This window comes from Uloborus diversus, chromosome 2 (assembly GCF_026930045.1).
Source record: "Uloborus diversus isolate 005 chromosome 2, Udiv.v.3.1, whole genome shotgun sequence".
Taxonomy (NCBI): Eukaryota; Metazoa; Arthropoda; class Arachnida; order Araneae; family Uloboridae; genus Uloborus; species Uloborus diversus.
Window position 1 is genome coordinate 72204806 of NC_072732.1, and position 22310 is coordinate 72227115.

A 22310-nucleotide genomic window follows, 5' to 3' on the forward strand; every position below is an offset into this window, starting at 1 on the left:
GGAGAGATCTGAAAATTTTTAACTCCCCCCCCCTTCCCCCCAACAAAATTCAAAATATTTTCCTTAAAAAAAATATTTTTGATAAATGAAAATCAGAGCATAGAAATCTAGCATGTGGTGGCTCAAGGGTAATTTAAGCAATTTTATTCCACTGGCCATCAATGACTTTAAAGCATGAAAATTAATAGAGTGGATATATACCCAGTACACACGCACCTATCATACATTTATATATGTTAACCGAACTCATGTATCATGCAAAAAGCTAGTTTTGCTCGTATGCACCTTTGAAGATTGTGGCAAAATTTTACTTTTAGTGAAATATCAAGACATGAAAATTATTTTATCATAACTGCGTTGTTATTAGAACGTTTGAGCTGTAATGAATTTCAGGAATTGGTTTCTAACTGTTATTTTCCCTTTATAAATGTTATAATCCACCATTTTCATAGAATTATAATTTACGACATTTTTAAATACATGTGATTTCTTTCAGATGTCCTTTATGAAGGAGCTGACATGACGATAACTAAAGTTAGTCGGCTCAACATGGGAACGTATTTGTGCATTGCAAATAATGGCATTCCTCCAACTGCTGTAAGAAAAGCACAATTACATGTACATTGTAAGTACTACACTTTTATGATTAGCAATGTCTCTTTAATGTTATATGAACGGAAAATCAGAGTTTGATTATTCAAGATTACATCTCAGGGTTTTATTTTCATTTTGTATTTTGTTATACACATGATTATATTTTTGATTTATTTTAATAAACAGCCAAACTCCAACAACATTGTGCTGACAATATTGTAAGTTATAGTGTGCTGCAGCAGCCTAAGGCACATAAGCGCTTCTTTTAAGCCATTACAAGCGATACCTAACAAAAAAAAAAAGTTTTTATTGCAGTAAGAGACGCCACTAAACATTTTAACTAACGTAAATATGTTTAATGATAAAAATACCTACAGTTAGTAGAATTGTCTAAATCATACGTAAGAATTATTATAAGATTACTTTACAGCGTAATTGTAAGCAGTTGTTATCATTTTTTAAATATCAGTGCAATAGCAGAACAATGATCCGTATTTTGATGAAAACTATGCTTTCTCTACAACAATATACTTTATAGAAATAGTGAAAATATTTGAAGAAAGACACTTTCTTTCATTACAGAAAAAATAGCTCAATTGATTAATATTCGCTAACCAATTTTTCTAGAAGTAATCATACATATTCTTTTAACGTGCTTCAAAAGTATGGAGCTTTAATAGAGTTTATCGAAATATTTCGTGTGGTTACATTTTTGAGGGAAAAATAAAGATAAAAACATTAAAGGAGGCTTTTTCGATTTTTTAATATCTTCAAAATTTTCATTAAAAGTTTAAAAAAAAACTCACATACTGATGTGAGTTTTCAAATAAATGTTTCAAAAAAACTACATAATACACTTAATATACTTGTACATAAATATAGTTAAGACAGGTTTATTTTTAAAGACAATTTCTGAAGATTTCTTTAGATTTTCAGCAGTTTCGAGGATGTATTTAAAATCACGAAACGTAAATTCTACCTCATAAACAAATAATAAGAATATTTGAGCGTAAAATCCAATAATATGCTCAAATTCTCTTCTCATCCGCATAAAATTGAGGTGATTTGCAAATAAAGAGTAAATACTGATTTGACTAAATAGTGTTATTAATACCTAAACACAGTTGCTGACTACTGCATTACTTCTGATTTTGAAATGCTTTCTCGAGGCCGTTATTACATAATAAAATTCTTACATAACATTTTGAAGCCCCCTGGAGATATACCTCACGGCAGAATTGATATTTATTTTTGCTTTTCACTGCCCAGTTTTAACTTACTAAAAGTGCGAAACCTAACCGGATTAAATGTTCAGTACACGTCAGTGAATAAGAGTTTATGAAAGAATAGTGAGTGTACCAGGGATGTGTATGTAAAACATATTTTGCGCACAAATAAGATACTACATATGAATTTAAAATTGCCGTTAAATCGCATTAGTCAATTTGATCACTCTTAAGAAAGGTTAAATAAGGCTTGTTGCTGCTTATGATTCATATTCTACAGTTAATGATCGAATAGGTCGACTGTGACATTTTTTGCACAATTTAGGAGTTAGTATGTAGGTTTCCACTTGTTATAATCAAACTTTTTTTTTCCTTTTTTCTATATCTAATATCTTTGCCTCTGAGTCATACTTACGTAAATCCAAATATTACAATTTTCTGTTTATTTTTGGATTTTATGTAGAATCCTGTTTCGTATCGGGATATATAAGCGTATTTCTAAAAACACTATTCTTTGCATATTTTATCAGTGTTAAACAAAAGCGAACCATCCTGTAAAGTTGCAATTATGTGACCTTTATTTAGCTGAATTTTGGAATAAGAAATGTGACTTTGCATTTCAGTTTTCTTTCTTTCTTTCTTTCTTTTTTTTTTTTTTTTTTTTTGATCTCGTTTAAAATTTGTCAGGCCTATGTATTTTCTGCGACCTAAGTAAAGGTACCTAGCCTTTGAGGTTTTTCTAGTTTTCAAATGTTTCTATGCCAAAACCTAGGCAAATAATAAAGAACGGTACCTACATTTACCATAATGAACTTTTTTAATCACTCGAGATAAGTGATGATGAAGTCTTAAAAAATTGGAAAAAAAAATGTAAATGATGGACTACAAAAAGTTTTATACAGTTTCAAGTAGAGGACAACTTGTAGTCTCAGGCAACAATAGACCACATCATGTTTTCAATGTGTTTTCTAGGTTAAGGAGCTGGGTGGCCCATAGTTGTACTTCTTAAGGATACAACTATGGGCCACGGGAAAAAATTTCCCCTTCCACTACTTGCCAACGTAGATTTATTTTTTTTTAAACATACCAGCCGAAAGACGAAATGTATAGCTACCGTTGCTAAAGTCCTCAAATTTCTAAATCAAAGATGTACACGGAATTTTCATTAAAAACATCGAAAAGTGGCCTATAGTTGGACCATTTTACAGTATGTTAGTCTGTCTCTGAGATACAGATATATGGAAGAAAGTATTGATTTTGTGTAGATTTTAGAAATTTAACGGATTTGCACGTTTGTGGTGTTATGAGTCTATTTCGACTATTTTTGCGGGAAATTTTGCCTGTGTGTAAGTGTGTATGAGTTTGTAAGTGTGTGGTATGTTTTTTTATGGTCGCTCTACTCAAATCGAATCAATGAACCATGAAATCGAACGAAGTTTGGTACACATCTGATTCTTCATGCAAACTAGCGCCCAAAAGTTTTGGCGCCAATTCTTCCAAGACGGGTGGCTCAATTGAACGTTTTTTTTATTTTTTTCTGCTATGCGTTCCGGCTATATCTCAAGAAGTAACTGGTGGAATCAAATAAATTTTGGTTCACCCTATATCTCAAGAAGTAACTGGCGTAATCAAATAAGTTGGTTTACCGTAACGGCTACAAGTGCTGATTCAATTTTGGTATTAACAGTTCAAAAGGGGGGGTTGGAATAAACTGTTTCTTTTTCAATTCTTATCACTGCTATATCCTCCTAGGGGTTCAAGAAGGGAGAAAATGGAGTTCGCGAAAATAATATTGTATTGGCAGAATTTTAATTATTTTTTGATATTTAATTTATTAGTTTATTTATTTATTCAAACCCCACCAATCACCACCGCACCAAACCTGGTGAAGGTTTAACCGGATGTGGTGACTGGGGGAACAAAACAGTTCACGAGCGACACTCGCTGGAACCGCTTAACCATAATAACCATAAACCATAAAAAGAACAAAGTATACAAGTGAAGAAGCCACGTAAGACCGAGATGGCTGGTAAATACTATGTAAAAGGCAATTTTGAAAGTTTTTAGGCTGTATATTTAAAGTCATCTGCTTCAGATATGAGTAGTGACATTATTTTATGGATATTCTTGTGTATAACTGGAAGAGATATAATATCTGTAACATTTTTGAAAAAAGAAAAGATGGAATTGTAAGTGCAATGGAAAGAGCTGGTTAGATGACAGTTGAAAATGTAATGTTTCAGGAGCTCCATGTTGCCTTCATACACATAATGGTGAGCTAATTAATTTAGATCTGTGTAGATGGAAATGGTTCATGTGAACTGAGAAATTGTACTTCTATTGGATGCTTGCAGCGTTGTTTTAGTTTTACTTTTGGCAGGAAATCATGAACTCTCCGACCAGTTTCTGCAGTGTCCCAGATTTCCACCCAATTTTGAAGAAGTTCAGACCAGAGGAGATATTTAAGGAAAAATTTTGGCAGAGGAATTTTATATACGAATGGATATGTAAGAGTCATTGCTGTGGTTTTACCTAGAAAGTCTGCTCGTCCATTGCCGTAGTGTCCCATATGAGCTCTAATCCAGTTTAGTTCTACATTTGGTATGCGCTGTTCGCTTTTGGTGCGCTTTTCTTACTATTTTTTTAAAAAAGTGTCGAATACAGCATTAAATTAAGAATGAATTTATTTTAACCTTACATCAAAATGTAGTTTCGTAACAGAATTTATTTATAAAATTGCATCCGGGGTGCAAAGTAAAAAAATCAATAATAGGGGAAGGTTGCCGTCAATGAAACGGTTCCATGACTAGACAGCGAAGATATTTCCCTTACCAGAGTTTGTGCAGACGCGTAATCAGTTTAGTACCTTCATTTGTCTGAAAACAGTCTACTGCAGAGTCGTCAAGTAGTTCAAATTTTTAATCACATTGTTCATCAGTCAGAAAAGATTTCTACCATTATCCTACTAACTATTGAGATTTTCATTGAGTTATAACATGATTTGAATATCACTGATCTATTAAACGTGAACATTGACTTAAAATAGTGCCTTTTCAAGTAATTCCTCATAAATAATGTTTCATCATGATTCGTCACAGCAGTAACACCTTTAAAAATATTCAAAATGATGCAAATGCTATCACTGAACCACTAAGTGTTTCCATGAATGGACCACCACATAGCAAAATGTTTCATGTCATGTTGCTTCGAACGAAAATCGATTTAAAAAAATTCTCAACAGTTCAAAAGAGGTTGAAAAGATATTAGCTAAGAACAGTGTTGCACAGGTTGAGAAAGTATCAATGGGTGAACCATTTGTGATGACAACAGCTGTGTGTTGTGTGAGTGCTGGAGTTTTTTTTATGTTCCTCTTATCCAAAAATAAAACATTTTAGAAAATAAATCTATTTTTCTATCACTTATTGTTATTTGTAGTGTTTATTGATCACCTGTTATAAATATTTGTAAGTTACGCATTGATCCTTTAATTTGAGAACGTAATCCATCGATGGAAACTCCATGGTTCATCCATAGCAACCGGTAGCCATGAACAGACCACATACTAAAATATTTACTTTTAATTTTCATTTCCTATTGCGTATATTTATCATGAAAGTGAATACAGTAGACCCTCGATTTACACGGGGATTAAGTTCCACGGAAATGCTGTGTAAATCGAAACCGCGTAAATTGAGACCTTATAGCAGTGTTAAAATAGGGTTTGGGTTCCGTAGATAAAAGAATTTTCCGTTCTAGTGATGACTAATTGTATAATAAGTTTAATGTGTACTTATATTGATTTTCATGCACAACATGCATAAAGAAAACATTGACTAATTTCGTTTTCTGAGAAATAAAGAAGAGCTGGCTATGATAGTTTTTTGGCAGTCATTTAAATTTTTCTCCGTAATTCTTTGTAGATCATTAACGCATCAAAGATCACTTACGTCATTTCCATTATAGAATCTTCCTTTACTAACAAATCAGAAAGATCATTTCTATTGTCTAGGAATGGCTAAAAATTTTCAATGTGAACGTTTTTGGTTGTGTGTCACCTAAGTCTGTATCATCGTTGGTTTTGGCCTCCTTTGTCACTCCTAAAAGTAGTTCTTCCAGTGAGTTCTGAGCTGTGTGAGTTTAATAACTTTACTTCTGGAAAGAGCTCTGGAACCAATCATATAAAATGCCTTTAGGGGCCCAAGTTCGGTTATAAGTACGCCAAAAAGCAGTTTATTACGTGAAATCTGCAAATCTTTAGGAAATTGGATTTTGGAAAAGAGGAAAATGTTATCTGTTTGAATTGCCGCATCCACGTAAAACTGAAACTCATCCGCGTAAAATTAAAAAAAAAAAGGTGTTAAATCTTAAATCGCGAATAATCGAAACCATGCAAAATAAACCCGCGTAAAACGAGGGTCTACTGTATTATATTTAAAAAAGAAATATACTGAGAAATTGTTCCTATACTGAACGTGAAATTAGAGTTGGATTTCCTTTCCAAAAAAATCAAAAACTGTTATGTGGTTCATTGACGGCAACCTTTCCCTATATTAAATGCATATGTAAAGTATAACTGAATGCCGAGTGTGTCTTTGTTTTGAAGCTCGATGAGAAGTAAGTATCTTTCGGTTTGACTTCTGTCATTGGTAAAAAATAAATAAATAAATAATTGAAATAAAATAAAATGGTGATCATGAAAAACAGGGCTGCGGAGTCGGAAGGAAAATGGCCGACTCCGACCCCGACTCCGACTCCTGGATTTTGAAACGTCCGACTCCGACTCCAACTCCGACTCCGACTCCGGAATGTTTTTAATTGTATTTTTAAATTCCCTCTCTCCTTTCAGGAGAAGGGGGGAAACCTTTAAACAGAGATTAAAATATTAATTCCTTTTTATGAAAATTTCGCATTTTTTTTGTAAACCCAAGATGCATACAACGTTAGAAATTCAATTTAAAAATCAAATTTTCTAACAGTTACGAGTTTAAAAATGAAATGACTTAAAAATTCCTTTAAAAAAATTGAAAAGGATTACCTTGCCCCCTTTAATATTTAACAAATAGATATTGATCAAATCGTGTGTTTTCAATTTTTGAAAGCTGTAATTTGAGAGGAAAAAAGCTTTTTTTTTTCCTAAGTCCAAGTTCTTGAGAGGGTGTGGTTTGCCCCGGGTGACACCCATGTGGTAGGTGACACCTAAAGTTAATTTCAGAGTTTATAAAAGGTATAAATACTTTAATTCTGAAAATTCTCCCGATTATATTTTAAATTATATTTCATCAATAAAATTTCAACGAAAATAGGCCACATATACGTCAGGAGCAAATTTTACACAAAATGCGGCGGTATACAGATTTATACGAATAGTTTTTACTATACCTATATTTCTTCTTCGCTAAATTTTTAATTTCAATTTTATTGGCTGCTTTAGAATTAACCTTAATGTGAAGATTTTAAGATTAACTGCAATTATTTAGTATTGTAATCAAGAAATCATTTATACTTATTTTGCTCCAAATTTTTTAGTGAGAACCGAACTTATAGAAATAGTCTTAATAAAGAAAAAAAAAACATTAGATTATTTCATCGGATCTTTTGTATTCGTGTTTTCGCGCAAGAACTTATTTGAATTTGTCGATCACTCTCAAAAGTTTCCACCTGAGGTACGGGCCCCGACTTACTAAGTTGTTACGTCCCTTTTACTATTTTATAACTGAGATCGAACAAAACACTATATTTTTATTTTTATTTGAAATTGATTACTTGAAAATGTTAGGCGATAAAACTGTTTGCTGACAGTTGCTATATATTAGTTAAGTTAAAAAGCAAGCAAACTAGGGGATGGCTACAGAAAGTTCGATAAGCACTCAAGCTAGCTGATTGCCATTGTAGCAGTTATTTTTTTTCATTAGTAACTTTTTATACATGTAATCGAACCAATTGCTAGTAGTCAGTTTTTAAAAAATGCAATGAGAGTCAGTAAAAATGAAAGACAAAAAGAAGCCCGGAGTCGGAGTCGACATGTTTTCTAACGACTCCGACTCCGACTCCTTTACCCAAAAATTAGTCCGACTCCGACTCTTCGACTCCGACTCCGACTCCGACTCCACAGCCCTGATGAAAAATCTGTGCATTTAAAGGCACTATGTTTATCCGAATCTGTCTATCATCTTAAATTAACATCTAGGGTCAAGTATGGCAAATACTGTGAGTGTCATAAAAGGCATAAATATTAAAAAACAAAATCCAGAAGTTCTCTTTTTAATGGTGCACAGTGTCTAAGGAAAAAATAGTGCATTTAAAGACACTAAGCTTTTCGGAATGTGTCTAGTATGTTAAATTAATACCTAGATTCAAGTATGGCAAATACCGTGAGTGCCATAGAAATCCTTTGTGTAAAAAATCCAAAAATTCTCTTTTAATTTGCTGTTTTTTTTTCTCGAGAAAGCCAGATTTTTACCTTATATTTTACTGTTACAATGTCTGTTTAAACATTCTAAAATTTCAACGATCTCTGATATCACCTGATGCAAGATTTAATAATATTCAATATTATAAAGTACTTAATGGATTTCGGAGAGCCCAAGAGAAACAAGCGTTTTAATTAAAACATTTGAAAACTCGTTAGCAACAAATATTTGACTACCTAATTTAAAGTTCGTATGTAACTTAACTGTGGAAATAAGGATTTTACGCAGTGTAGGCTTTCTCATTATATTAAATATTTTTTTTTTTTTTTTTGATGAAGAAATGACCATATTTTACTCTTTTTAAACGTTTTATAATCAAGGAAATAAAGTTTCAGAAAAAAATGTATAAAAAACGTATAATGCCATTAAATCTTATGCTAAATTTAAATAAAATCAAATAAATTTTCATGATCAAACATCCATTCATTTTTCTTTCTCAATATTTATCACAACATGTAATCTCATGATGCCAGTAGAAATTATTTATGTTTTCGACTATGTTTCTAATATATTACGTCTTCCGCAAATGTTATTTGAACTTTTTTTAGTAACTCTACTTTGACAGATTACCGCACACTTCCTGTTTTATCTAAATCCTTAAATACAGCTTATTTTTACGCACTTTTTTCTCCAACAATTAATTTTTATATTTAATTTCTAACAATACTCATTTTATTTTCAGTACTTATATTATTTTTTTGTGAGAGATGTTTTTAAAATGCATAAAACTTAAAACTCCATGCATTTTTTTTCTTTTTTCTTTTTTTTTTAATTTTACGCAAGTGGAAACATGTGTGAAAATAAAGATTATCATTTTCGCTCATTAGTTGAACTAGTACCAACGGTTGAATTGGGTATTTATCACATCCGTCAGATAAACAAGGACATTCCTTTCTCTTGTAAGTTTTCTACTTGCATTGATTAGTAATGAAACGCCCATTACTAATCAAAAAGGAGGACTGTCCATATAAACCTAGGATGAATTTAAAATAATAAAATTACTTCAGTAAATAATTGTGTTTAGTGCATAAACCAAAAATGAATAAAGTCAATTATTTGGGATGTTTTCCAGCCTCATCCATCTCCAATGAACAAGATGTTTTTATCTTCCTTTGAGAAAGCATACGTCATTAAATATATTTTCACTAGCTGATTCCCATTGCTCTTTAAAGAAAACCTCTTTCCAGAGAAAAATATCGTCAAAAACCCCTTAAATTGTATTAAGAGTCCCATTTAATAGTAAAATAATTCGTCAACTTCAATATTTCTCGCCACTCTTGACAAGAGACCGCGTTCTAGTAAACCATTCACAATTATCTTATCTAAACAGTGAAAATGGCGCTGATTCGTATCGTTCAAGTTATTTAATAACAAGCGAACAAGATGGGACAACAAAACTTGAATTACTATCTAGACAAAGAAGTTTCAAAAATTTTTAAAATTCTCTATCTCAAAAATAAAAAGGCCTAACATCTGATGTATTTTAACGTAAAAATCACTTTTACGTGATTACTTTCTGGGTGTATATTCAATGAAAAGTATAACTTGAGCGACCTATTCAATGAAAAATAAAACAGTTTGCCCTTGTACGGCATCCGAGGTCAGAGTGAGAGCTATAAGCAATCTTCTTAACTCCCCAAAAATTTGAAAGTAAAAAACAAAAAGGAAAAAAAAAAAAGGCAACGTTGCATACTTATTTTGTAATGCTTCTTTTTAAAATTTTTACGCATTTATAAATATTCCAATCACCTAAATTATGTGTTTACTATCGTTAACTTTCCCATCACGACAAAATAGTTGACGAAACAGAAACAATTTTTAAAGCAGACAGCTTTATTGATCTTACTTCAATACACATTTCTTTTTGCCATCTTTTCTTTTTTTGGCTAACCACCGATAACTTCAACCATTTGGAAAATTACTAGGCGACAGGCCTCATAATTAGCGCAAAAAACCGAGCCGTTAACGGCGATGAAACGCGCTTTCGGTAAAGCAAAACCCTCTCTAAGCTCACCTAATGAACTCATTATCAGAAAACAATTTGCACTTCCTTACACTAAGACGAATAACTTTTCGTCTGTGATGCTTTCTTGACCCGGTTAATTGTACAGTTTATTAAATGCTCAAAAGAAATCTTACTTTCTTTCTTGAAAATGGTGTTTGCGTCTGCATTCATTAGATTCCTTTTGCTAAAAACTTTCATTAATTATTATAAATGAATTCGTAACTCAATTTATAATACTTGTAAAGGAGATTAATAGATCTTCTGCCAAAGTTAGTACTTTGAATTAGTTATGTTACAGCTAATTTCTAAATAGATTAAAAGCAACAAATAATTATTCTCTTACGTAATTAACTCTCACAGATTATAAGAAAAGTTTATCTTCCTAGAAGGATAGAGATAATTTATCCTCAAAATAAATAAATCTTCTCTTTAGTTGGTGCAGAATATTTACCATGAACCTCTTACTAACAAATAGCTTCTGTCATATCTTGTGTTATGATGAAACGGAAGAAAAAATGTTATAAAAGTAATTTATTTCCATCCACTGACTTAATTTAGGTCATTGTTTGAATTTGTATCTCCATTATTGTACTTATTTAAAAATATGAAATTTATTCACTGAATATCACATCAGGAAAAAAAAAACTTGACAAAAATTATTAGTTTTTGCCTGTAAATAAAAATAAATATCGTTCTGATTATCTACGTATTCTCGTATAAGTATGCTCATGAGTGTCATCAAAATTATGATTTTCAATTTTAACCTAACTACAGAAATTTTATATCACTAAGTATACGTTCTTTTATTATTGTTTGAGCGACAGTTACTTATGTTAAAATTATAAATGAATGTAAATTTTGTGGTGAGAAACATAGCATCAAATTATCTTGTGTTGCTTATGTACCGAAATAACATTTTCTAGACGTAGAAGTAGAGTACAGATTTGTCATTGCCCTTCATAAATTAGCTTTTTTAACTCAAGAAAAGTTTCTGTTATCGTATTTTTCATTTGACTCTTGTAGATGTTGTGATGGTAAAAAAAAAAAAAAAAAAAACATGATATTGGTAGATTATTAATTGCTTATTTTTTATTAGGCATCAATTTATGGATTATAAAGATTGATATTGTTTTCCTCTTTACATAAAAAAGGCACATTTTATTACTTAAAAAAGTAACTTTGCAATTTTTTTTATCTTACCCCTTTTTTCTGCCCCTTCTATTTATTGCCCTTTTCTGCCCGAGCAATTGTGTCTGTGTCCTGCAAAAATGTTGGGTTTGCCCTTATAATACTAGCTTCTAACTTTTATAAACTTTATTTTTTTTCATGAGTGAGTTTTATTTTTTTGAAAAGTGAAAACATGAAAATTATTTTGTTCCAATAATACAATGTAAGAAAATAACATTACTGATGAAACATGAGCTAAATTTGGCAAACGATAATTTAAAAAAATGTAACCGCAACAAAATATAATTTTTTTTTGTACTAGCGGTACCCGCACGACTTTGCCAGTAGGGGAAAATTAAAAGGTTATTTGGTTCACCTGTATATTTACAAATAATGAATGATGAATTTATTTCCATTTGCTATGTTAATTTGCTCGCCCATGGTTGCATATGGTAGTTTGCTCGTCCACGGTATGGTAGTTTGTTAATTCACGTTATGACAATTTGCTCGGAAAATGTTCCTAAAACTGGAATAGAAAAATAACGAAATATAATTTTCAAAAAATCGCTTCGAGGTTCTCACCCCTATGCTACGAGCTAATTGTCTGAGAAATTTCATGACAATCGGCAGTACGGTATAGACGCTAAACGTGTAGCAGACATCCAGACAGAAAGACAGAGATCCAGAGATCCAGACATTCAGCTTTATTATTAGTAAAGATTTTGTTTTGCTGTTGTTGTTCAAACAATCTTTATAGCTACAGAAAAGCTCAGATTCTCTCTCTGATCACATGCGTTTCGTTCTTTACCGCCTCTAAGGCAGAGCTATATGCAAGATACCAGAGAGCCCAGTTATCACATCCAGAGACTGCAGTTTCGTTCTTATTAGAACTCACCTGTCCGGATTAATGAATAACCGAGCTGTATAACAGATAAATACCTTAGTGCTTAAAAATTAAATGAATGAATAACCAACGTTATGATGCACAAAAATTGCAAATTACTGCAGACATGTGTTTCGGTGTTACAAGGAACACTTTTATCAAAAAAGTGTGAGCTTTTGGAGGAACGTCGTCTGAGGATGACTGTTCATCAAACTTACACTTAGTTGCACTTAATTTTATGTGTCTTTAACCGGATCTATGTTTTAATAACAGGGTCATTCCATGGAATAGCAGACATTTTTCACTGAAGTTACAGCTTCTTTCAAAACTTTAAAGTTTTTATTTTTTATTTTTATTATTTTTTTGTAGTTTAGTTTATTTATTTAGTTTGCTAAAAGAATCACACATGTACGTTGGTGCGATTAATTTTGTGTTTGTTAGATATTTTTAAAATTTCATTTGAAATAAAATATTGAACTCTCACATTCAGAAAAAAACGTTCCATTTTTGTGTAGGGGAGACCGGGGCAAGATGACGAGCCGGGCAAGATGACGAATGCCTTAATTTTTCCGTTTTAAACTAAATAACTGCATCAACTCCATGCTACTGGCTCTCCTATCCGCTATTCGTTCAGCAATAGAATAGAGACGCTGAAATCGCCATATTTGTGTTAGTTCTGAAGCTCTGATTGTTTACCGTTGCCACGATATAACTTTTATGCATGTGTAAATAAGCTCTACTGTATATACATATATGATATATCGTGTCTCTTGAGTATTTATGAGTAACTTAGTTGAAATACTACCTATTACCATGAATAAATGTCAATTAATCGCCTTTTGTTATGGCAATGGAGAAGAATCCGTTCAAACAGGCAGTCTGGGGCAAGATGACGAGCAGCAACGCGGGGCAAGATGACGAGCTTGCCTATTGCCCGTGTTTCGGAATTTATTAAACTAACTATGTTGTTCACTTTATTAAATTCCTGTAAACGCTGTCTGTTTGTCCACGTGACCTTGCGCTTCTCCTCTGCGGCTAAAGGACGCATTGAATCAAGGTAGGTATCGTTCGAAAGCGGGTGACCAGGGGCTATTTATAAACTAGTTGACCAAATGACTAGTTGAACGAATTAAACCAAGCAAAGAATCTCCTGCTCTGCTGATTATTGACAAACATAAATCTCACATAGCTTTAAAGGCTATCTTGTATTGCAGTGAAAAAACATTATCGTGGATGGGTTGCCATTTCACACATCGCATCGTCTTTAGCTCCTGATGCGTCATTTTTCTGCCCATTAAAAACCTACTATAGTTAAGCATGTAACAACTTTATGGTCATTCATCAAGGACAAACTAACACAGAAAAAAAGTATTGGTGAGCTTTTGAGCACCGCTTACTTCAAACCAGCTACAGTTTGAAATGCCGATAAAGATTTTAAAGAATGAGGTATCGAGTCTCATAATTTTCCTTGTTTTTTAGCTGACTATGACGTTGTTGGCTCTGAAACTGCGAATAATAGTGCTAATCCTCTGACCTTGGGAGTAAAAAACCAACATATAAACCCTCCAGACGAAGCAGAAGTTATGGCAAATGCTGATTCCGATACACCAAAGAAGCATGTTAGTGTTTTTTATTTCAATGCATTTCCTAAAGCAACACAATGCGAAAAAACAGAAACTGAAGTTCAAACATTCTTACAAGCACACCCATCAAAGAAATGTCAAAACAAGGAGCAAAGCGAAAGAAAAAAAAAGAATTATTTTAAAAAACAGGGAAAAAAGCTCGTGAAGCTAAAAAGGGAGTAAAAAAAAAAAAAAACTTAGACCAAGTTCCTGTAGGCCCAAGTCCATTACTGTGGGCCGTATTCAAGCCAAGCAATGCAGTTGCATCAAATTCAAAGAATAGTGTTCTAATATGCCTTGGTTGGAAAGTGGAATTTTGAGACCCTCCAACAGAAGAATGGATCCAGAGCTGTAAAAGCCAAGAGTGGTGACATGAGGAATGTTCCAATCATGAAAATGATATTTTTATTTCTGTCTATTGTTAGCTGCACAACATAACACTTGAACATTACGCTACAACGCATTACGCTTAATTTGATACTTAGTAAGATGTAAAAACACAGTTATCATTTGTAAAACTAGGTAACATATTCAAAACATAAAATATATTCAACCTTTTTCAACGTTGTCATCTATCCCCTAGGTCAAAGTCATCTTGCCCCAGTATTGGGGCAAGATGACGATTTGTTAAGGTTTAGGAAAAAAAAAATTATCCTTCGTTATTTTTATTTGAAAAATTAAATGGCAATATATTTAATACTACAAAGGACTACTCTTACAGCTCATGCAAAATTAATTTTACTATCCTTAAAGATAAATGAATAAACCACGAAAATTGTTAGCATAGTCATCTTTCCCCGGTCTCCTTTAATGACCCAGTATTAGTTTTTTTTTTAAACTAACCTTAACAAATAATCCGTGAGAAAAATGAAATGTAAGTTTCTTAATTTTTTAACGCAACAATAAACTAGGATGATATATTTAGTAGAATTGATTGGTTGATAAGTGTAAATCTAATGCCTGAAACTATTTTCTGTAAGTAATATATATATATATATATATATATATATATATATATATATATTTTTTTTTTGCTTATAAAATTACACTAGTGAAGTATATTTAATAGGTCAACATGTTTTAACTAATAGCCTTAAATAATGTGTACATGTATAAAAATGTAGTGCAATTTGCCTCACGCGTGACGGTGCAATCACAAAGTATTAACACTAATGTGAATTAATAATGACAGCTGCAAACTTCAGACGACAAAAATTCGTAGAGACATATATTTTCCCTTAAAGTGCTCTATTAGTTGGTGGGTACATTTCAAACTTTATCCATCCACCCCATTACTCACGGAAGACTTTTTTTAAGAGACAATTTTCAGTGCAGAGAATATCAAAAGATAAATACCTTCCCCAAAGGCTTCAACAGGTTATTTTCTTCTCATCGGCACACTGAAAGAGAGATAACCGAGACATCAAGGGCTCCTTGAGAGTAAGTTAACATGTCACAACTACCACTTCATCTTCCCCTTTCTCGAAGTAACGACTGCAAAGTGAATATTCGAGCACGCGTTAGACCTTAATATTATGTGAGTACAATATTTTTGGCTGAGGGACTAGATTCCAGAATAATTTGAGTCTAACTTTTTTGAGCAATTAGTTGTTCATAGAAAATGGGTTATGCACAGTGCATCAGTTAAGATTTTTCAATTGTCGATTATCGTGATTAATTGAAGTTTAATTGCGTTCAAAATGTTTTGTTAACGATTATGTTAAAAATGTCGCTAGGCAATTTAAATATCTTTAATAAGTAAACCATCTATTAGACATTTAATTTAAATGTTGCTTTATCTAAAATAATGTGAAATATTTTTAATTAAGTTATAGCCCAAATTTAAAAAAATAAACCGTAAGTAAACTGAATATGACTCCGTAACTTGACTTTCGCCCATTAAATTGAATACAGAGTTTCATCAAAATTTAAGAAAAATATCTTAATAGAACAACTTTTAGAATGCATTTTAGACACAAAAAATATAGTTGCTAGATTTTTTTTAGATCGGTGATTTGATTTTACTAAGGAAGGTTAAACCAACGTTACAGGTTAAGAAATACAATTATCAATTAGCTGAAAACAAACAACCAAAAAAAATCGTAATTATGAATTTACTCTCAAGTAAGTAAAAAAATATTTACCGAATTCATGTTTAAAATGTATGCTGTCAAAACTAAAATGCGTCAAAGAAAAATGCCACGATTGGTGAATCAAAGTTCAATAAAAGATAAAGATGATATGCGATATTTTTATATTCATAAGAATAATACATTTGAACTAAAATATTAGTAGTGGTTTTGAAACATTTAAATATAGGAAATAGTACAAAGAGAAAATTATCTCAATGAATTTTGCAAGGTCGAACAAATTGTTTGTCATGTCTACTAAATGTGTTACTACATGTATCAATTGCGTCTTAATTTCACCATGTTTCCGTCTTTTCAGAATCAATTTGCGTTTCAAATATCATAACCTCACATTGTTCCACCGAAATTTTACAGTTATATAGAAAGTAAAAGTTATTTTAGAAGTTTCAGTGATTGTTTTCGGTCATGTATCGCAACAACCATATCCTTCTCCAAAATTATCAAATGAAGATTGACTGATCGTAATAAAACCATCAAGCATCAACCCGCGCTGAATGGTTCAAAAAATTGATTTTTGAAGCATTAAACAATCTTTAATACCAATTGCAACGTTCCCTCCATAAATTGAAACAAATTTTGCTTTTGCAACGGAAGCCAAGTCATTACGCGTAATTTGCTTAGCTCTTTCGGGCGTTTTGACAATTAATTTAGACGCATATTGAGCAAGAAATTTTGTTTCCCGAGCCATCTGTTGCCTTGATACCTCTAACTTTAATGGGAACTAATTTGTAATTCTGAAAATTCCCCATCTTCCTGTTAGTTCCCGAATGATATGCGTTAGCAGGCGTACAATGCGCCACCCTTCATTTACCCTGATGATGTGCTTGTTAATAAAGTTTCCTGAATGTGGACCTGATTTATCCAGAGGTGTGCTTTTTTATTGCATTTGATTGCTCGCTAATAGGAGATAGGTGCTAATGGTAGCAAGACAGGATAAGGGCCTTGTTTTATGACGTTGTTGGGTAAAAAGATATACATTGTATTTTGCTTTATCAGTGAGTATGTAATTCTTACATTTTCCTTAAGTAATTGTAAACGGCAAAATTGTTAAATTGTATGCATTTTTTAATTCGCATCAATATGCCTTTGAAATGCGGGATTTTTGTATATTCAACAACTACAAATAATACTATTACAAAAAATATGTATGTATGTATGCATATCTTTACTTAGTGTAATGTTAAAAGGAACAAATATGAAATATATTTTTTTTAGGGAACGCATCCAATTTCACCAAAATTATTCGAACATGCGAACAAAGAAAGTTATATTAATTTATAAGTAGACTGTGTATACGTTTTATGTATGTTATGTACCTACTGTGTATACGTTATTTTCTAAATTTTAACTACAGCAAATAATTCAGGATGTAATTTTGTTTAAACTTCTATCAATAATCCTTTGTTAGTTGTTTGACAATTATTTTGCAAAAAAACAGGAATAAATCTTTACTAATAACAAAGCTGAAAACCTCTCTGTCTGGATCTCTGTGACGCGCATAGCGCCTAGACCGTTCGGCCGATTTTCATGAAATTTGGCACAGAATTAGTTTGTAGTATAGGGTGTGCACCTTGAAGCGTTTTTTCGAAAATTCGATTTTGTTCTTTTTTTTATTCCAATTTTAAGAACATTTTCCCGAGAAAAAATACCATAAGATGGGCGAGTAAATTACCAAGTAATGGTAACGTGGAACCGTAACATGTGCAAGCGAGTTGGCGAGAAATTCATTATACATTATTTGTAAATATACAGGCTAACCAACAGACCTGTTAATTTTCTACTACGAGCAAACCCGTGCAGGTGCCACTAATATTAAATAAATCAAATTGAATTTTACTTATTATTTTCAATTAAATTTTGCTCATATAAGAAAAGTATTTGATGTTTAAGCTCTAATTTTAAGTATCTTGCACTGCATAAACGTGTAACTAAAAGTTTTGTTAATTGTTTGCATTGCTTCTACTAATCATAGAAGCAATAAATTTTTTCTGCATAACAAAAAGTTGTTTCTGTCCTAAAAACAACTATTTAAAAGTATTTTCTTCAATTCTGTTGATTTTATCATTTTTTTATGCTCCTCACTATGCTTCCTATTTCTGAACAATATTTTTTTTTACTTTATTGCATGCAGTGTGTATAAAGTATGTTGGTTGTTACATAAGCACATTTTTAAGATATGTTTCTCGTGAAGATTATATATTTTACTACTGAATGTCGAAAAAATTGAATTAAATGTAAATTTTTCGGGGTAATATGAGAAACAATTCCGGTCGAAAATCCAGAAAGCATGTAATTCAATTTGAATTCACGAATTTACATAAAGTAATATTTCTACTTTTATGTTTACAAAATGTATTCCTTTGCTCAATTCCAGTTCCAAGACGAAAACTATTTAAATAATGGTCGCGATGTTCAAATTATTTCAAGTAAAATGGCCCCACATATAGATATTCATGTATACGCTTCAATTTTACATATTTCCTACTCTGAATCATAATCTACGTTTTACACAAAGTAGCATTATTAAAAGAAAGGAAGGAAATAAACCATTTAGTTATCCTTATTTTTGAAAAAAACTGTTTTCCAGAACATGAAATATAAATCATTTATATAAAAATTAGAAGAAAAAAAAACTGAAATTGTAAGTGCATTGCTAGAAAGTTTAATGAAAGTTAAAACAATTAATGAATTCTCACTTAACGAATCCTGTTTAGAAACTGATTGGTTAAAAAATACCTACAATGCTTTTAATGTGTATTTATTACCATGTAAAAACCTTTTATCATTTTAAAAATACGTTCAACTCATGAAATAAACTGCCAGCTCAGTTAATTCCAGCCGAGGACTGCAATTTCAGGTTTATTAGCACTCATCAGCTCGGCATAGGAGTGACTGAGCTGGAGGTGGAATGTATTTCTGCCATCTGGCAATAGAGCGGTAACTTACTGAACATTTAACTCAGTTCCTTTGGAAAGTACCTTTTCTTTACAATTGAGTTTTTTTCCCGAATCGTATACTTTTTTTTGTAATGTATTGTAAGATATGTGTAGTTAATGCATGTACAACTAGTTGAGGTGAACTTTTAAAATTTCCCATTTTTTTAAATAAAGACTCCAGCAGTCTCAAAATGACACAATTGTTAAAAAGGAAAAAAAAAAAAATACTACTCTCAACCATAACCAAAATGTTGAACATAGTAGCATTATTAAATGAAGTGAAACCAATATATTCTCCTTGGGTTAGAAATAGCAGTTTTCCAATACGAGAAGTTAAATTTATCTATATGGAAATTCGAAAAGATATCACTGAAAACTTATGTATGTTATTTGAAAGTAAAAAAAAAAATTCTTAATTAAAGAAATATGTTTTGAAACCGGGATTAGTTTAAAAATGTGTGAAATACATTTAGGTGCATTTCTTAACCGTGTGAAATACTTTTATCATTTCAAAAATATCTTGAGTTGAACTCCCTTAAAAAATTAATTTTCTTAAAAAAAAAGAAAAAAATCCTCTCCAAATTTTTCATAATGAATCCATTTGTCACAAAGTGTATAGTTAAATACATTTCTCTTTTCAGTTCCGCCAATGATATCGATCCCTAACCAACTAATTGGAGCGTCCATTGGGGAAGATGCCACGTTGGATTGCAACACAGAAGCGTACCCAATGTCTATTAACTATTGGACTAAAGAAAATAGTGTGATGATAGTTTCCAATAGCAAATATATTACAAGCATACAGGATAATACGTACAAAGTGCACATGAAACTTACTGTTGTAAGTGTAAGACCAGAGGACTATGGTGTCTACAAATGCTCAGCGAGAAATTCTTTAGGTACCACAGATGGAGCAATAAAGCTTTACCGTAAGTATTTTTATTAATTTTCAAAAGTAGTTTGGCCAGTTGGTATATATCTCAGTGAGAAGCAAATGCATGTAAGAGGACTTTTTAAAGTTTCGAGTAAAAAGCGTTTTAAGTTCAGATTTAAGGTAGAGTTTATTCATTTCTTTTTGAAATCACACTGTGTAGCATCACTTGCCAGAGTTACCAGTTCCATCTCTTGCCGTAAAACAGTTGAGGGGTTTTCCTATCCTTTGTACTGATTAGATTAAAATTTTAAAATTTGGCCCTTACATTCTTTTGCTTCTCAAAGCCTCATATCATGATTTTTTAATTAATTTTATTTTTTAAAAATGTTTCAGTACTTATTTACGAAAATAGGATGTTATATTAGTTATATACCATTGTTGTTCAATACAAAACTAGTTCCATGCACTGAATACGTCACAGCCACTGGTGGATGATTACTAATTATGAATTAATCTATAGTTATATTGCCGTAGCATTTCGTAAGGAAAAATACGAATTTATTTTTTCCTAAGTAGCAAACACCCACCAGTAATCATACATCCGTAAAGCATGCGTTGTTAAAATATTAGTTTATAAATATCCTATATTTACAAGCTTATATGCAGAGCTTGCTAAACGACGATTCCAACCAATATTAAAATCTTTTTTTCATTAATAATTTTCTTTTTTTTTTTTTGTATAAGTTTTGCATTTATGGTTTAAACTAAATAGTTGGAATGAAAAAACACCACAGTGATTATGAATTTTAAAATTGTCTACGTTTAATGTTTTCATAACTGAATTAGGTATTTAAACCTTGTTTTGTCATGACTTAAAAAAAAACAATTGCGCATGTTACCCCCCCCCCCAGGACTTTCCAATCATTTTAATTATTATTATTTCAAAATCTTTACAATTAAAATCTCAGCGCGTCTCTATGTGTGCGTACCAGTAACCCAATCTTCTCCGGACTGTCAATGTTTGTCAGATCAATGCTACAGGACATCAGGACAAGTCATTACGTTCTGTCTCACCCCTTTAAACTTTAAGGGGGTGGAAATATGAATTGAAATAAAATGCAGAGCATTCCAGTATGTTTACATAAAATTCGGGGAAAACATTGAAGTCATAAGATATCGAGCTATTGCAGCGCAGCAAGGGAAACGAGAGGGGAGTGGGCCCCCTATTATATCTATTGTTGTATGGGGGAATACTAATCTCAAGTTGCAGCTTAAACTGCAACGAATTAAATGCATGAAAAACATTTTTGTTCGCTCATTTTTTTTTCCAAAACAGAAGAAAATACATTTTCCAAGGATTATATCATTTTCTTTCAGTCATGTCAAATTTAAATTAAATTTTTGTTTAATATAATGTTTCGGAAGACAAAGAAAATACGCGACATATCCAACTGAGCAATAAAACGTGGCGCAATGTAACAAGGGGTTACCGTAGTTTAAGTCAGGTGTGGCATATCTTTTCCATTTCCTATAAAATCTTAAGCCTTATTTACATGTAAACGCGCTATACGCGACTTATTGCTAACGGAGTCAACAATTACTGTCATCCTTCAGCTGTGCAAACACGTAAGTAAGCATGGAATTTAGCAGTGGGAATCGAACGCAAGACAGTTTGCATAGTATATCTTAAATATAACAGCTTAACCTTTTAGAATCTGTTGAAATGCATTAGCCTCTGAGTTACCCTACATGGCTGTGCTTTGTCAGGGAAAATTACGAACATCGATGCATGTAAATACACTTGGGACCATGATGTATTATTATTATTCGTACTCGTATTAGATAACATAGTAGGATATAAATATCTCTATCAAAATTTGGCAGTAAAGTATGCTTTGTTTTGATTAATACATCATAGTTTTAAGTTGAATTTTTCATAAATCAATCGAAATATGTTGGTGAACTAAGTACTCCCTCATTTCCTTTTCGGTAAATCTAGATGCAATTACCACTGCATCTAGCCTAGTCAGTGCCTGGAATATATTTATTTATTCTAATTATCGTTTGCCTGCTGGGATAAAGAATAAGCTTTCTTCAGTTCAGTTGTATGTACGAACTTACCTAGCATGTAACCTTGTTTATTTACATCGCTACTAATTTTCTTCCAAGGTCTTCTTTGAATAAAGTACACCTTTTTTATGTAATGCAGTCATTTTTTCTTGTTCTACTATAACGTCGTTAATTCAATAGTAAAACGTAAAAAGTAGACTGTATTAACACGGTTACATGCTAGTTAAGAATGCGTGTACTTACCACTGAATCAAAGAAAGCTTAGTGTTTATTCCAGTTGGCAGACGATATGTAGTTTCCGAAAAAAAAAAAA

The 22310-nt window shown here is 31.9% G+C and overlaps 1 protein-coding gene across 1 annotated transcript in view; it reads left to right on the top strand.

The window, feature by feature from the left end:
• Window positions 1–22310, top strand: part of LOC129216359 (lachesin-like) — a 121759-nt gene that overhangs the window by 34366 nt on the left and 65083 nt on the right. The window contains exons 3-4 of the mRNA XM_054850573.1: window positions 497–625; window positions 19695–19982. Of these exons, the coding sequence (XP_054706548.1) occupies window positions 497–625; window positions 19695–19982 (417 nt within the window). The remainder of the gene's footprint in view (window positions 1–496; window positions 626–19694; window positions 19983–22310) is intronic.